Genomic DNA, 17693 nt, shown 5'->3' with positions numbered 1-17693 from the left:
ATAAATACTTCAAGTGAATACTCAACATTGATTTATGTAGCACAATGATCAGTGTTTTTTCCTGTTGGTTAAAGTTTTCATCAAACCACTAACATAACATGGCACACCACACTGCTTTGTCAAACAGCTTGTCAATTTGAGGCGATAGGACAATACAATCATATGGACCCTTTCATTTTTAGGTCGGATTACACAAACTTTAAGACCTCTTGCCAGCACCAACCTCATAATATACAACTTACAGCCACAGTCTCATTTGCGTGACCCCCCTTCTGGCTTAACCTCTATGGACGATTTGCCGGCTTTTGGTATCATCCTACAGAATATCGTGGATGTGTAAGTGTCACATAGTGGTCCTCCTCTATACCTTATCAATCAGTGTCTCAACTCTTGTAATAGCCGTTCTTCTTTATTTTGCCCCTTCTGCTTTCTCTCCTCAGCCTGTACTGCCCCCAGCACACATCTGATGCCTCAGAAAGGAACCACTCTATTAAAGTATTACTCATTCATCAGCAGCCCACCTAACACTGCAGGACGGCATGTTATATGGTAATCAGAAGTTGTAATGGGAAGGTTCCGCTGCAGCAGATGCTTCAGGGCATACGCAATATGCCTGCATGCTCCCTATTTGAAAGTTCATGTTTAGTGCGGTGTTGCCCTCAGATGCCTGTGTCCAGCAGCAGGATAGCATTTCTTGCTGGTTCTGCAGTGCCTTGGTACTGGCTTCCCAACACCGCTGGCACTGCTGCCTCCTTTAGGAACCTAGCATGGATTTTCAGGCTTGCACGGTCAGGTCAAACCTGCAGCAGTGAGGCAGAAGCAGGGAGAATGCTCCATTACCTGGCAGGGATGCAGGGCCCATGTTGAGCACAGCCTCATGCCTGCCAGCAAAGAATATTAGTAACCTGCAGCAGCATAACAGTACGGTACTGGAAAACTCTCTCAAAAGCTGTGCAATGTAGGAAAGGGCATGGCATCCACCTGTGACCTCTCAAGGAGAAGGCTGGGAGGAGAGGGGTGTTCATGTTGCTTATTGCTTCTGTAATTCTGTGGCTGGGGGAGCAAGAAAGCAAGAAAGACTACTGGTGAGGGAGTGCTCAAACTGCAATGGACTTATGCGATGGCCTGGCTTCCAGAGATTGAACTTTGGTGATGCTGTCAAAGAGTTGACAGGGACGGTTGATGGGACTGGGACATCATTAAATCAATGAGAGGCTCACGTATGCCTTGCCCAAGGCCACAAAGTGAGTGTTATTAAGGGTGGGTGCCTGAAAACCTCTGTCTTGTAGTACGTGCATGGGGATGTGGATTGATGGTGCAGCACATCCAGACATAGGAGGAAAAGGAAAAGTTTCACAAGCAAGTATTTCATGCCAGGAGCCCAGGCAACTGAAAGTGGATTGCATGCTTTGTCGCCTAAGCTGTATTTTCTATTCAATGGCAATCAGGCACAGGAGGAATCCTTTACACAAGCAGTGTTTTCAGCATTGAGGGATGTTTGATTGTACTTGTTGTTTTTCAGAGTAGAGTTTGCCTCTTCCTTTTGCTCATTCCTTCTCTACTGGGCTCCTCCTTCTTTCGAGCTGCTGCACCGTGCGTTAATTCACCTGGGTTCTGCACCCTCCAATACACGCAGAGAATACCCAGCGACACCAGGAAGGTGACAGAGGACTCTGCTGCAGTGTTGCCATTTATTGGTTTCAAAAGTAAAGATCTCTTGTTAAGGCAAACACCCAAAGCGTAATTCGGTCAAGTCTTTGACCATGCTGGTTTTTACTAATGGTTGACAAATTAATGTAGATTATCAGACGGATTCATATTACGCTGAAGCATATTTTAACAAAGTTGCCGAGTTCTCTCAAATCGGATCCTGCTTTTCAATCAAATTTTGACATGCTGCAGATGTGCAGATTGTTTCAAAACTGATGCACTACTCAGTACTAATCTGTGAGGTATTTAGCTATCCCCAAGATTGCCTACAAATGCCGGGTTGGCGGCCTGGGAGGGGCCGCACACATGCAATCCCTGCATTTGCATTACCATTTTGTTGACTGTGTTTATAATGTGGCTTAAGTTCCTTGGACCTGTTGTCTGTAAAGGGCTTTGGGATCTCGGCAAGAGGTAGGAAAGCACTACTGAACTGCTGCAATACAATGTGATAAATTGGGAGTACTCCTGGACCACAGCCAGTTCTACACAAGCTCAATGCTACTATTCAGAAGCTGGAAGGTGCCGCATAAAGAGATTTTTAATTATAAGAATAGGTCACTGCAACTCCCAATCAGGAAGGGGATATTCCTGTCATGCCCCCTCCTCTCTGTGATTCGAAACGAGTCTAAAAAAGCCATAAAAGTCGGAAAGCCTTTTCTGGCCCACAAAGTACCTTCTGCACATTGCAACTCGTGCTTTTGTCGCTGCAGAGCCTGTGATTTTGTAAACTGTAGGTTGTGAGACAGAAAAAGTATTTTGTCCACTGAGCCCTTTCTTTCCAACACAGTTCACCTTCCTGCAACCATGAGTCAAAAATAAATAGCTTGCTCATCGGCAATCGAGACATATCCTTATATTCAAGTAGATACCACCAGTTACTTTGCTGTGTACTGTTGCGACAGTTAAAAGGATATGTCTGGCATCGCATCCCCTGCTGAAGACATAATGCTGTGAATGTCATTCTTAAGATATTCTATCTCATGTAGTGTAGTACCTGCGCCACCACAGACGTCACACTGTGTCAGTAGCTTACAATTATCAATCTCTTCCCATTTATGTGAAGCAGAACTTCACACGTTCAGCGCCGGTCTGCCAGCATCACTTTATGCAGCAAATACTTGCTGCTGCCCATATCTTTCTAAGGACCGTCATGTACCATGAGGTATTTAATTGGGTTCTCCAGCTTCACCAAAATGTAGCTTTGCTCATTCAAGCCAAATGCTTCTCATCATAAATAGACTTCTGATTACCAATCTTCATCATTTAACTGCGGAAGCACACATTCACAAAACGGTATTTATACCATGTGTTGCTCTTGAATTATATCACACAGGCATTTTGCCAATAATCTATTTTATTCTTAGACCTCCTCCTCAAATCTTTGCCTTTCACCTTTCAGTCTCAAAATTAGGAGCTTTACTTCGTCCTCAGCCTTCTTCTTACTCGTATGCCTGTTAAATGTTTAATATTTTCCTCCTTCACTTTCGTCATTTATTTGGCACTTCAGCTTCTTTGCAATACTCTTGTTTAGTAAATAATTTTTGGGTGTTCTCCAAGTACTTTTCAAAAAGTCAATGCCTTTGTTTTTATTTCTTCCACCGAAACATTACACCAACAATGATAATACTAATAATAATTTGTGTTTTATTTAGCACTACATATCATACTGCTGCCATTTCTACACTTTAAGTAACATGTGCTATTAACCAATTTCTAATACTCAATTTCCCAATTTTAGAAGGATAGAAATCAGATTCAGCCTTCCTGGACAAACTAATGTACCTCAGTTAACCGCTTTTGAATGAGATGAAAATCAGCTCACTAAGCCATCATCCCTGTTTAAAATAGATTTTTTAAATGTGTTGTCCTTATTGTCTTGTATCCATGTGAAATTACCAAGCAAGGCATGAGCTTTGAGAAATTTGCGTTGTAACTGTATTATAGAATAAGCTGCGCTGTATTCTGTTGCACATTATCTACTTCTATTATTATGATATTAAGTGGAAATCAATTAAGGTACTTAGTGCCGGATTTAGATTGTGGCGGTTATCTGTCCATCAGGGTGGGGACAGTGGCGGCCGGCACCAGTACGAGTGGTGAGTGAGTCGACAGCTGACAGATGGGTAATATTAAATAAATAAAACCACTAACTTGCACTCAAAGCATCGCCGAGTCGGTGATGCGGCGAGCGCAAGGTAAGTGTTTTAATTAAATTTTGGATTTAATGTTACCTATCCTGTCATTTGTTGACTTCCACCCCCACCCTGCCCCGCTCCACTGCTCTTACCTGTGCCGGCCACCACTGATGGCAGAGGACATTATGTCTGTTACCCTGACTGAGAAAAGTACTCCATGTTTAAAGATCATAGCCAGCCTATGGGTGATCTCTGTTCCTTCAGAGGAATTGCTGACACTTCCTCTAGAGGCACAGCAAGTTTAATACACTGCTCCTGTTTTCAGGTGGCCGCAAACATTTTTTTTTCTTCAACAACAAACTCCCAAAATGGGAGTTTCTTATTGAAATACAAAAACACAATGACCCTCCACCACACACTTTGTGTTTTCTCAAGAGGTTTGTTCTTTTACTCCGTTTAAGACTGCAAGGTTTTTCATGAAGGTGATGGACAAAAAACAAATACATCAATCTGTATGCTGTAAAGAATTTGGGGGCTCCAATGTCCTTACTCTGAAGTTTTCCGAGAGCCAGAAGAAAACTATCGCTGGAAAGGCGACTGTTCACTTGACTCTAAACAGCGTGGCGGGACCGTTGGTTTGCCTGAGAGGGTACACCACCAGGTCTGTGGCCGAGTACCCAGTTAACGAACTCTAAACTGTCTCCTTAGTTTTATTATGGCAACAACTTTAACGTACATGAAACTGAAGAGGGATTGTTATGTTTGTAAGTTTATTCATGCATGAAAATATCACTACTCACCACAAGATGAGCAGCTGTACGGTCTCTCCCCCTTGTGTCTGATCCCATGCTTTAATAACTTTTGATGCATATTGAATGATTTTCCACATTCATCACAAACAAACACTTTCTCAGTTGTATGAGTCTTTTTATGTTCCGTTAAATTGCTGAAATTACTAAATCCTAAAAGAACATATCACATATTAGTCTCTCATAAATACATCAATCCTGTTTGTTTAGCAACCACACGGTCAAGAGACAAGTGATCATTAAATATTATATTACGCTAGAGAAAAAGCTCAACAGATATTTCCAATAATTCTAATCGCTGTTGGGTACTTAGTTAAGTGGACCATAATGCAGTATTTAGCCACTTCTTCAATATTACAATACTTGCAGCACGAAGTTAAGTTAGTCTTTGAAACAAAAGTCCATCACTTCGCCCACTTCGTTTAAACACACATTTTAGCACCTCAATCATAGAATGCTTCATGTAAATAGGAGGATCAATAAGTGCATTAAAGAGCAATATGTGTAGAATTATGAAGTTAAAAATGCCCAGCCACGACTCTGAAACAATCAATGGCAAAGTCAAAAAGTATTTCCCTTAAAAGGGGAGTGCACAGAAACAGTTGACAACACTCATTTGCAATGGCAGAAGAAGAAAGAAAAACAACCCAAATTGGATACCGATGTGCCATGACACATGAGCATGCAAGAGAGGCCATCTTGGAATGTGTTTCCTAAAAAAGATAAACTATTTCAAGAATGCCGCTAATGCACATGAAGGCATTGTGATGCAACAACGGCCATTTTGAAAATGTTTTTATTATGAGAAAAATTATTAAAATGATACAAGTGTGAGCAGCCAACTTAAAATGGCTTCTGTAATAAAGAAAAAGCATTCCAAGATACACCTTAATGCTTGGGTGAGCATGCGTTGTGATGCATCTTGGACATTTTAATTTTAGTTTTTGTAGTTTAATTTACTGTTCTAAGATGGGAACGGCCATTGTAGAGTGTTAGATTAACAAATTAAAAAAACACAAAAAACAAAGTACGGACATTTTTAAGTGCAAAGCAAAAGAATCAAGTGATCCAGGCGCAATGTGCAGCCGCTTATATCTCGCACACAATTGTTAGATTCTGTAAAAAGTTATTTTAAAAAAAGCAATGCGATGGGCGCTGGGGATTCATTGTGAGCAGGTGGGGCGGGGGGAAGAGAGAAAAAATACATTTGCTCCCAAGGAGGGCTAAAACACAAATGGAAAAAGAGGTCCATAATGTCAGCAGTAAAAGAATAAAACTCATGCAAACAAAATGATTGAAGCCAGGCTCTAGCCATTACATAACAACAAGAATAGGGAGGTGGGCCAACAAATCAGAAGCACTGAACTGAGACAAACAATAAGCTATGCAATCATGAGCAAGGAGCTAATCCAAAGCCTGCTCTATACATTACTGTATTGTACATAATAGGTCACTGGAAACATGCAGTTGAAGCTACTCAACAATAGTTAAAAGTTAAATGGTCACTCAACCCTGCCCCCAGCTTCAACCCTTTTAGGTCATTAACCTTTCTGACATGGTTCCATGTATAATATGTTGGATTCCGACTCAGGATGAGTTTGAAGGTCAAACCTGCAAACAATTTTGTGAGATGAAATGTGCATATGGACAACTTGGAGATTTTGGCTATAATTTAGAGTGATCCGCCATAGAGGTTATCAGTTACTGTATTGAAAAGTTATTTAATTGTAATGACGAAGAGATCATTTATGGAAATAAACGGATGAAAGCTAGATTAGATGCCCGATTTGAGAATCTGAATTATGTCCAAGAGCCATGAGGAAGTGGGAGTACGCCGTGAAACGTGTTGGTTTGACTCAACATAAAAATTTTGATTGCAAAAAAAATTAAGAGGCTTGACAGATCTAATAAATGTGACTTTAATAACATCATCATAAGAAAATGTTGAAAACGATGGATTGGTGCTGTAAATATTTATATTGAAAGTACATGATAGTTAAATAGATCAGGAATGCAGGGTCTTTTTTAATTTCACTGGGTCGGCTCAGGTATCAAAATATTTGACTGCATTCTTCTATATTCTTGTAAAATAAAATATACATCATTCATGCTTACCTCCTTTTTCTTCCTATAGACAAATATATGACTTTTTCAATTGTTAATAAATATTGCTCCCCTTTTGCCGATTTTTTGTATACAGCTAAACAGGTCTGTAGGCAAGACCTAATAAGGACAGCTTTAAACTTTAAACACTTGCTTTTCTGAGTCTATTACTATAAATAAAAGATAAGATACTGACAATATCTATGCGAGCACTTCTAAGATTGCTCAGCACAGAAGTCACCACCCTCTGGATAATATTTCCATTTCCTTAGTGGATAGAAATGGGAATCAAAAACACAAAGTAATGGATGGAATGCTTAAATTATTCTCAGCCACTGGCGAACGCTCGGGGCTGCATCCCGATCTATTGATTTTCGGTCACCATGCCACCTCAGTTTGGACCCAGCCATGTGAAAATCACCCTTGATCCTGCTTCAATGGGAACCGTCCAGCCTGAACTGCTAGGTCAGGTCCTCTATGAAAAATGCTACCCAGGACCAATTTCGCTCTAATTATGGGCTCACCAGCCACATATAGTTTGATTTCAGCGGCATAGTGAGTTTAGGACCTGCGTCTCGGCATATCCGTCACACTTAGGGCATCAAAACACAAAGTGATGGATGGAATGCATGAATTAATGTCAGCCACTGGCGATTGCTCAGGGGCCGCATCTCTATCCATAATTTCCTGCCCACCATGCCACCTCAGTTTGGACCCAGCCGTATGCAAATCAGCCTTGCCCCTGCTCCAATGAGAACAGTCTAAGTCGAACTGGTAGACCTGGTCCTCCCTGAACTCAAAAACAAGGATCCCAGGACAGATTTTGCCAGATGTAGCTGGATTTCAGTGGCACAGGACGCACTTCTGGGCACGCTTGGTGCACCTCTACAGGACTGACCCCAGATCTCTTATAGTCTGGAATAGGCCTGTGCACATGCTAGATAAAATAAAAAAATCAGGGGCCAAATATACATGCAGTCAGCTATTTGTGGAAGGGAAACACGACCAAATGCTACGAAGTGGATATTCCTGCCCCACCAGATGTGAATCGGAAAAGAATCCTCTTGATGATCTAATGGTGATAATCCATCTCCTACCTGCAAGACTTCCACTATCAAAGTGGAAGTTGCTAACTAAATCAGATGGATCTAAATGGGGCTTTAAACACCTGTTTTTCTTGACAATGAAAGAACAAGCATAAATACCTGAACTTGATGATGTTCCCCTATTTGTAAGCTTCAAAAAGATAGCTTCTGAACATTTATCAAAAGTGAAGAAAATTGTGGAGACCAAGCAAGATGAAATGGAGGCATAGCCAAACTCTAAATCGACATTATGGTTTGCAAGCCCAATTATAGTTTGCATGATTCTCTCATGGAATGTAAAACACCACCAGCAAAATGTAATAGTGAGGGCTGAGCTGTAGTGTGTATTTTATTCATAACATTGGTTTATTGCTAGAGACAGGCATTTTAGGGCTTGGTAGGACTGGGAGTTCTCCCTTTAGACAGTGTAAGTCCTACATTAGCTTTAAATGTATGGAAAACCGCAGTGGGAAAGGGGAAGAAAAAAAAAGGAGGATTTCAGGAGTTGTAGTCAGACGTGCAGCTGTAAAGGCTAGGAGCTTTAAGCAGCAACAGATGCAACAAATATTTGGTGCCTCTGTTTCCCCAAAAAACTAATCCCAAACAGACCTCCAAGTGTCTTCTTAGAGACCTTGTGAAGGAGGGCTAGTACACTCGTACAGTAGACTTTATTAGTAATGGCATATAAGGTACATGTGGAGTCTGAACCAAATTGCTAGATGTTGGCAGCCCTCAAATATCATGACAACTCAAAGCTGGCATTATATTCAACGCTAAAATTCTGTGATAAAGTTTGTATCTATAAATGCCTATCTTTGCAGACAATATAAGACAACTAACTGTCAAGACTTTATTCCACACAAACTTCAGCTTGTACAGTATGGACTAAACATTTGCTGTTCCAAAACAAAAATTGCAGGTGATCAAAAGGAAAAAAAGACAAGAAAAGGCAAAAAGCACAGACCACAGTGCTTTCCATAAACGGAAGGCTCAGTTAGTCGATAGCATGGTGTAAGGAAAGGGGGTTAAGGTAAGACTGATAAATGTCACTGTGAGGGGTGGGGCCAGAAGTGATGTGGACTGGGACATAATTATTCTACACTTTGGCTTTCAATTCATATTAATACGCCTGCACATATAAGAGATAAAACAGAAAAAGGAGCAAACAGAAAATATAGCTTTTACTTACCTCTGCCGCAGGCATCACATAAATGAGGCTTCTCTCCAGTGTGAATAACAATGTGACGTTGTACATCACCAGAAGCTGCAAATCTACAACAAAAAGTGACACAGTGTCAAAGCCTTATGCTTCAACAATACTGGTTTGCATGCTAGAGATGATAAATCTGCTTTTACAGAATGCCAGTAAAAATAAAAGAGTATTAACTTCATACAAGGATACGGTATCCTAACCATGATCAATACTATTATACATCATTGTCAAGGGCAATGTTTGGAAGCACCCAGAACATCATGCAACAAACAAATTACAATCTCCTTTTTTAGGATGGCCAACAGCTACACTTTCCTTTCTGAGCACACACTTTGAAGAACCTTTTATTCTTTTTTTTTATGTTAGCATTGGTGAAGTCAAAAGGCGAGATCTATTGGCATTGCTAATGTATGTCTTACCTTTTTCTTGCTTACTACAATTTGGCAACAACCTGTCCAGGAGCTCACTGTACGACCCAGTTCATGACCCATGGTTATCGTGCCGCAGGTTTGCTGTTTGATTCCTGCTTTCTGGGTTGCAACTCCTGATCTAGACATGCCAACCAACTATCTGTGACAGGTTTGAAGAATCAAGCTGTGGAACTGAGTTGTTTCAGAACCCACTAGTAACACACCATAGGACTCAACATTGTATGCTTTAGAGTGCAAATGCTAAAAACAAAAGCACATGTTGTGATTACTAGACACACAAGGCTATTTTCCAGTCTTGTCCTGAATTGGGAATGGAGTTAACAGCAAGGTTTATTTTGAGCCAGTAGTAGATACGCAATTAGATTCCAAGAACACCTTAATAATGGATACTCTAGTGAAATCTGAAACATATTCTGATGTCAAGAAGTATGTAAACCTCATAGATTTAGAGAGTCAGAAGTCATCGTATCAGACAAGGGTGAGCAGTGACATGGAAACAGGCTGTTCTGTTTACTGGAAAAGAGTATTTTAGAAATAGATGAGGAACCATACAACCCACCAAGATGTACAATTCAGACTGATGGGAAAGAAGCATTGTTCATGGTGGATTTGGGTCCCACATACACATTATTTTCTGGTATGTACTTTCCCCAAAATTGAGGACATAAACTGTTAGAGCCTGATGATGTTAATCGTATGCCTATTTTGTCACCACCATCTGTTTCCAAAATAGATGCATTGTAGGCAAAGCGAATGTGATGTCGACGTGCAATATTATTTGGGGCGACAGCATCAAAGCAGATGAGAATTACACCTAATCCCAATTCGAAAGTACCTGTTTGTTGTCTTGAGGCACAGTACAAAAGTACAAAACTGTTTTTAGAAAAGAACTGGGCAAGATTATTGGTTAATAACAACAAAGTCCTCAAACAGGATGTCGTTCCCATCAAGAACAAACTCATACATGTTCTTGTTAGCACTCAGAAAGAACGGATTAAGATGTTACAATTAAGATGCCCTGCAGGCGTGATTGAACCTGTGGACACTGTAGAATGGTGTTCCCCCAAAGTTTTAGTGAGAAAGAAAACGGACAGTTTGAAGCTCTCCGTCATCATCAAATTGAATTGATCAGTGAAAGCAGAATACTACTACTTTTTTCTTTTTTTACACCAGAGTCTGCATTTAGAGGATGCTGCATGGTTAGCCTCAGTCGATTCAGTAGTTCAAAAACGTAATCATATTTTGTTTGAGAATATTGAAGCTATGGTGGCAATCCAGGATAGCATTGTGATTTTTAACGATGCAACTGAGAAACATAGCTAGATTCTATATAGTTAGGCTTTCCTGTTTTCAGTTTCTATTTTCGGTACATTCTGGTGGGGTTTTTTCAATACCTTAAAAAACAGTGGTTATCAGTGGTTACACATTTTCGCACCATTAAAAACAACAGAAACAGTGTTTTTCCAGTGTTTATGGAATTTTAATTTGATTTTAATTATTGCTTGCTTTCTGCACTGATAGTGCATGTGTGCAGGTAGCGTGTGCACAGGGTATATGAGGACCAAATACATTTTTACTGCACCAGAATGGACTACTAAGTCAATAGCATTCTTCATTAACTCTGAAGATTGTAAAGATGCTTTCTGCATACCATCTAGCAAGTGACAAGGATCTGTTACAGGGAAGCACTTCAGCTCGGGTATCGATTTTGACAGGCCATCATACAACTTGTTCATATACGTAGCTGAATTACTGCAAATACAAACAATATCACTCCAATCTTTATTGAATTTGGTAGGAACTTTTTTCATCAGCATTCCAAGTGACACTGTGTTCCATGTTTACCAAACGCCTGGTTTCATGTTTTTACTACTATCTCAGATGCTTAGTGACAACATTCTTTCACATATACCCGTCACTACATCTTGCATTGAATGTTTGAAAATTGGGGTGTTTGGCAATTCACTTACAATCAATACTGCCTCACTAGAAAAGGGGGCAGATGTATCAAAGGATTTCACCCATTCTCTGTCTGTGGGTAAATGTGATGCTACATATTAGGAAAGATTCTAATGAAACCAGCCATTTTACCTATCAGTGAAGTCAAATGTAGCCAACATTTCAAATATGATTTTGATATTTCCTGATTCTCTACAGTTTATAATATAACTAAATAAGACCTAAAACATGCTTCTAAACACTGCATCTTTAGACCAAAGACCACAAAATAAAAAAAAAACAGGAGGAAGAAGAGACAATGTTTTAATGACATCCCTAAACAACAGATCTCAAGCAGAATAATGTTAGCCCAGTCTTTCTTGATACTACTTTCTATAACAAAGTTACATTGTATTGGCCACTTAAGGGCGAAATAAAAATGACTCTTTCACTCATCTTTTCCTTTCTTTGAATGGCACTTAGTTTGTGGTTGCAAAGGTGTTTTTTCAGTGTTTATATGATTACACCGGTGATGGCTATTTTCCTTTCGGTGGGGTTTTATCAGTTATTATAGGTTTAAACCTAAAACCAAATAGCCTATATATATAGTGCATTCGCTATCCTTCAAGTTAGGGAGCTAACAGGAGAAGTGTAAATTTTTATCATGTGACTCAAGATTTCTGGCAAATGAACTTTTCCTAAAGAGAATATGATTCAAGCTACTGAAGTAAGGATTAACTCAGATCGTACACGTAAGTTTGTAAACTGCACTTGGATTTGTTAATAATACCTTTAGGCTGACAACTCCACTGAGGTTTCCTTTGTAAAACAAAAATGCTGACAGGCCATAAGTCGCAAGAAGGTAAGAAAAAGGCTTTATTTACAAGAAAGCTATCACCAATAACTGATAGAGAACTGTAGCTCTAAGGAAATCAGAGCATGGAACCTGGCAATGGTAATAACAACTTGGCAATAACATGAAGAGTTTTACTAACAGAGCAGTTACCTACTACTAAACACCTCCTTTGCCATAAAAAAAATTAGGAAATAAAGAGAAAAATACTTCTACAGTGTCGTTTCAAATTTATAAAAAAGTCCTCAAGTTACTTGAATAAGCACATCTTCCCGACAGGTCATGGATGACATTCCATGGCTACCAGGAAAGGCTTGAAAAATTGGCAAGATTTTTTCTGGGCACAGAATCATCGCAATTATCCTAACAGTTTTGATTTGAACTAGAAAAACCAAGCTCCTGTACAGTTTTAGCAAAGACTTGTAGGGTCGCATCTGCAAGTTTAGCAACCCTACAGAAACTCCACCAAAATGTGTTCTTTAACAAAGCCGAAGATTTGCCAATTCAAACAGCCTTGAAAGCTTTTAAAAATGTAAATTCTCTGTTCCTTACTAGAGAAGATTTCTTCATTTTAACCAAATCACCAACTTGTATCTTAAATTTGCTTTCTACAGCAAATATCCCTATACTTTTCTCATTTACTCTCAACAAATCTTTTAGATTGTTGGTAACTGTCCTTTTGTGAATCAAACTTCTAAAGTACAGTAGTCCACTTTCGATTTCAAACAGTGTGATGTTTTTATGCCCTTGAGCAACTCAGAGAGGTTAAGGATAGTGATATTATGAGAAGTGCAATGATACAACCAGATAAAACTTTCCACATGCTATTCAACATTCAACCCTGACTTGTGTGCTAACTGTATCCCTTCAATAACAAACCTATTAAATATTTCTACCAATCAGTTCAAGTTCGGGACTTACAAAATTGCGCTATGTTAATTATTTTGATTGGGAAAGATGTTAGTTAATTTGTGACAGGTAAACTGCATACTATTGTTGGACACAACAGAAATGGAAATACCCTCCCTCTCAAAGTATGCCTTCAAAAATTTGAAAACTAAATTGGTATTATGATTCTTTTTTTATTTTTTTTTATTTAAACTTATTTTATTAGAGTCACATACATCCCTTCATACAGTCCATTTTTCAACCAGAATGGAAAAGAACGCCACTAGACAGTTCAAAGAGCGCCTGGAGCTAAACCATCTCCTTTGTGACTATCCGTCTGGGTTCAGGCTAGCTAGGGATCCTGAAACTGCCAGGCAAATAGCAGAGAGGAACTCCTGCTGTCCCTCGTCAATAACAGAAACTCGGCCCTCCTACTCTATGATCTCCCAGCAGGCTGTGCCGCCCTAGGCTATGACATCTTGCAGACTAGGCTGGAGTGCTGGCGCCCACTGTGAACTAGATATTATTTTTTCTCCGATGTCCAAGCCAATTCGTCTGTATTTGGTAAACGGACTCGCCACCTTGACGTGGTGTTCCACAGTGGTTCTCCTAATCCTATCTACCTTTAAATATCTGCACAGATCTTTGGACCATTTGAACTTCCAGTTGAAAAACACATTTCCACCAGAAGAAAGAGTTCCCTTTGCTTGACTGGAGTGAAAACAAAGTCTTGATTCTGGGCGCAAATGAATCCATCTCACTCCCTTGTGAATGTTATCCATTCTAAGCATACCTCCATGCACCCCTTTGAAAGTACGGAACCTGAGAGTCAAATTCAATGCAGTGATGTCTTGCATTCTCCATTCAGCGTCTCCCCCTTTTCGTACTGGTATTCTGATTCTTAATCAATTTTATTTCTGTCCATGTCGAAAAGAGTCAATTAAAGCCAAGGTATACACTTTATCTTGCATCCACCTTTAATACAGATCTAAAAGATATACAATAATTATCCTTCGAGAAGTCTTTGGGTAATTAAATGTTGGGAATTCGTATTACTAGTTTTCAAAAGTTTGTTAGACTTAATACTATCTGGCCAAGTGTTATTACTCTCCACTTTCTGAAACTAGCAGTGGAGTGAGTGGATGCCCCTAATCAATAGTTTTAGGGTGTCCCATTGTACATCTCTGTCTACCTCCTCTATATCAATATCTTGTAAGTATGCTTTAATATGATATACGGTCTTGATGGTAAAAGAAAAATGCAGACCCTAGTATGCAAAGTTCTAGAGGCTGACAATACATGCCACATGACATAGCTCTCTTAGCTGCACTATTAATGCATGCATGAATAGAGAGCTGGAAAAGAAAAAACATACCTTTGGTCTATCATGGCAATATATATTCTTTTAGCTTTGCGCTTTTAAAAGTAATAAATAATGTTTAGCAATAAAGCAGAAAACAAATATATTGAATTTGTCACTCTGCTAGATGGCCGCAGTAGGTATTTCACAAAAGTGTTGGGTACTGTACAATATCTCTTTGCAAATCAATGTAAACTCGAGCATGAGGGATTTGTGGTAATATTCAGACAATGTAGTGCGCAGTGGTAGTGTTACTGCCTCCATTTTCTTCATGTTGAATGTCAGGTTGGATTCCTTTCTAATACAGCTAATAATGCACACAATGTATGCTTTAAGGTGCACTCAATTCTTGAAGCGTGCATTAATCTCTGACTTAGCCAATCAAAAAGCAGGCAAATTCTACAGAGTACACATTGGTGCAGTCACAGCATATTTGGGCTGAATGCCTGTGACAAGTGGCATTCATTAAGCTGTAGCTTAGCTGGCAGTGTGACTTTGTGTATTCCTCCTAGACACTCACACAATAGATGGACTAGGTGTGCCTGGGTAGGCCATCAACGTGCAGGATGTGGGGGTAGAGCTTAGCACAGCCACACTTGCAACTGAATAGGCTGTGACCTGCCTTGTCACAAAGGACTTGTCATCGTTGCACTGTTCATGCAGGGAGGCAGGAATCCTCAAGCACTTCACAGGGAATTCTCTAGAAACCTCTTCTTCAAAAAATGCAATAGCTATAAATAGTGGACCCTCAGACCCATCTGTTCAGTACACTCCAGGACCTGTGGATACTACAGAAGACGGACTGTTGTGCTGCTCTTTTGTCAGAAGGCCTGGCTGCCCTGCTACTCTGCTGCCTGGTTGCCGAGAGGGAAGGCTGGATTGGGACCCTTCATCCCAAGCTGAAGTGACTCCAAGTGTCTGGATCCATGTGGCCTCTCCAAAAAAAGAAGAAATCCTGAAGTTTTGGGCTCTTTGCTAATGTGAACGGGCCCTATGCAGCAAGATCTTGTCACTCGCATCGCTCACCTACGCGAAGTCCTGGCAAACCTAGCTCTTCATGCTAACACAACCACCGGCGACTACCGGAAGTACGGGTCTGGACTAGCAGTGACCGCCAATGAGAAGCTCCAGCGATGAACGTCTGCGGCGCCCGACAGGATCTTCACGCTACATCGCCGACCATCTGCAATTCTCGCCCTTCTCCTCGGTGTCCCTTCTACCGTGAACGGAGCTCTTCGTGCTGGGCTTTGACGGTAACTCTTTAATTAGGACTAACTTGGTCCCTGTATCCAACATGCGCTCCATCGCCGTCTGCCTGAACTTGTGACTTTTACCCAGTCTTGCAAGACCAGATAGCAGTGACTTGCGCTTTGTGCTTTTAGATGTTTTACTAACCTCAAATCATAAAAATTTCCTATCTCTATTCGACTGAATGGGCTTTTGTCATTTTGGTGTCAATTTATTACATTTTTATAAATTGATGTGGTTATTTTCTTGTGTTCTGTTTTCACTTTATCACTGCATTAAGAGTTGCAAAAATAATTTAGCCTCTTGGTTAAGCTTGACTGCTGTAGTGCACAAGCTACCAGAGGGTTAAGCACAGGTTAATTTGGGGCCTGCTTGTGTTTCACCCTGATAGACACTGATGTTGCTGCTCGAATAGGGCTTCTGCCACCTCAACCAAAAGCCCATCTTCTAACACACTGCTTTACAATAAAGCCTGTTTATGGTGTTTCGATCAGACATGGCATGTGCAGTGATTGATATCTTGTATATGCATGACATCCTGGTTTGTAGTGCATCAAACTTCACAACTCAACTTCTTTTGGTAGTTAAACAGAGTCTTTCCTAATGTATCTGTTCCTGGCAGCAGACCACAGGCAATGTATATTCAAATCTAAAAAGTTACGTTAATGTTTGTGATGTGCTGAACAGAAAGTATTTATGTAATCATAATTGGAAATATACAAAGATCACACCCAAGACTTAGATTACAATGCAAGTAAAAGCTATGGTTATTTTTGGACCACTAACTAGCAGTAAATGGTAGTTATAAAACACCTTTTACAGGACGTTTGTCAATAAACTTCATAGTAAGATCCTCATGAACGTTAGAGCATCTTTTGTGATGACTGTTATACAGCAGTATTAGAACACCCCATGAAGAATATACATTCTCCTACACACAGGACTATCAACTATAGTAAAATTATAAACGTGAATACATTATTTAAAAGGATACACCATAGTGAATAGTAGAAAAGTAAAATTCAGACATCACTACTTGGCCCATTTTCTATGATAAGTCTGGGGATGCTCATGTTGAGCATATAAAACATTTCATGCAACAGCACAGGAGTGATCCACCTCACAGTGAACTTTACAAAGAAAGTGGTAATTCATGGTCTCAATCTTGGATTATTTTTGAGGGTCAACTGTACAAACTTCTGACTGTGTACTACTAGTAAGATATCTGTATGCTTTACAATACCAACCGTTTCCCACAGACTTCACAGATGTATGGCTTATCACCGGAATGACGGCGTAAATGTGTTTGAAGATTACCAGCCTGAAACAAAAAGCAAATATTTTATTATTATTATTCAAACAAAGTATTCATGAAAACATAAGAAAAGTCTAAGTTTGGCAATATGAATAATGTTCAACATGAAAATTGTGAGTCCGACTACAAAAGAATTACTTTAATGCAATAGAAACATATATAAAAGTCATGCTCGTCTTGATGGAAACAATTCACCCAACCATATGATCTCACCGAGTTCAATATAATTATATATATATATATATATATATATATATATATATATATATATATATATATATATATATATATATATGGTTAGGACCTAGTTTCCATAGGAAAAGCGTTTTTTGTTTTCCCAATAACTTAGCCCCGGTTGACGAATCTTTATAAAAAATTTTAAAACTTGTGATCAGCTCCGATGAGCTCCTGTCTTGAAAGTTTCGGGGTGATTCGTCAAGCAGGGGCTGAGATAAAAAGGGGGGCCCAAAGCACGTTTTCCCCAGGTTATTTTCCATAGGAAACTTTAGACAAAGCTACAGCCCGAACTGAACGGAATTACACCAAATTTGGCAAAAAGGTAGGTCTTGGTTCAGAAAGAGCCCTTTTTAGGTCTCAACTAGCGC

General features: G+C 39.8%; 1 protein-coding gene across 2 annotated transcripts in view; it reads right to left on the bottom strand.

Annotated features, from left to right (window-relative positions):
- The window catches only part of ZBTB49 (zinc finger and BTB domain containing 49), a 174205-nt gene that overhangs the window by 87444 nt on the left and 69068 nt on the right, over positions 1 to 17693 (bottom strand). For both annotated transcript variants that reach the window (XM_085642425.1, XM_085642426.1), the window contains exons 5-7: positions 17021 to 17094; positions 9032 to 9114; positions 4646 to 4807 (exon numbers count right to left, since the gene is read on the bottom strand). In XM_085642425.1, coding sequence (XP_085498551.1) covers positions 4646 to 4807; positions 9032 to 9114; positions 17021 to 17094 — 319 coding nt within the window. The remainder of the gene's footprint in view (positions 1 to 4645; positions 4808 to 9031; positions 9115 to 17020; positions 17095 to 17693) is intronic.

Source organism: Triturus cristatus, chromosome 2_2 (assembly GCF_964204655.1).
Source record: "Triturus cristatus chromosome 2_2, aTriCri1.1, whole genome shotgun sequence".
Taxonomy (NCBI): Eukaryota; Metazoa; Chordata; class Amphibia; order Caudata; family Salamandridae; genus Triturus; species Triturus cristatus.
The sequence above is the reverse complement of the archived record's forward strand: the minus strand, read 5'-3'. Positions and strand labels throughout refer to the sequence as shown.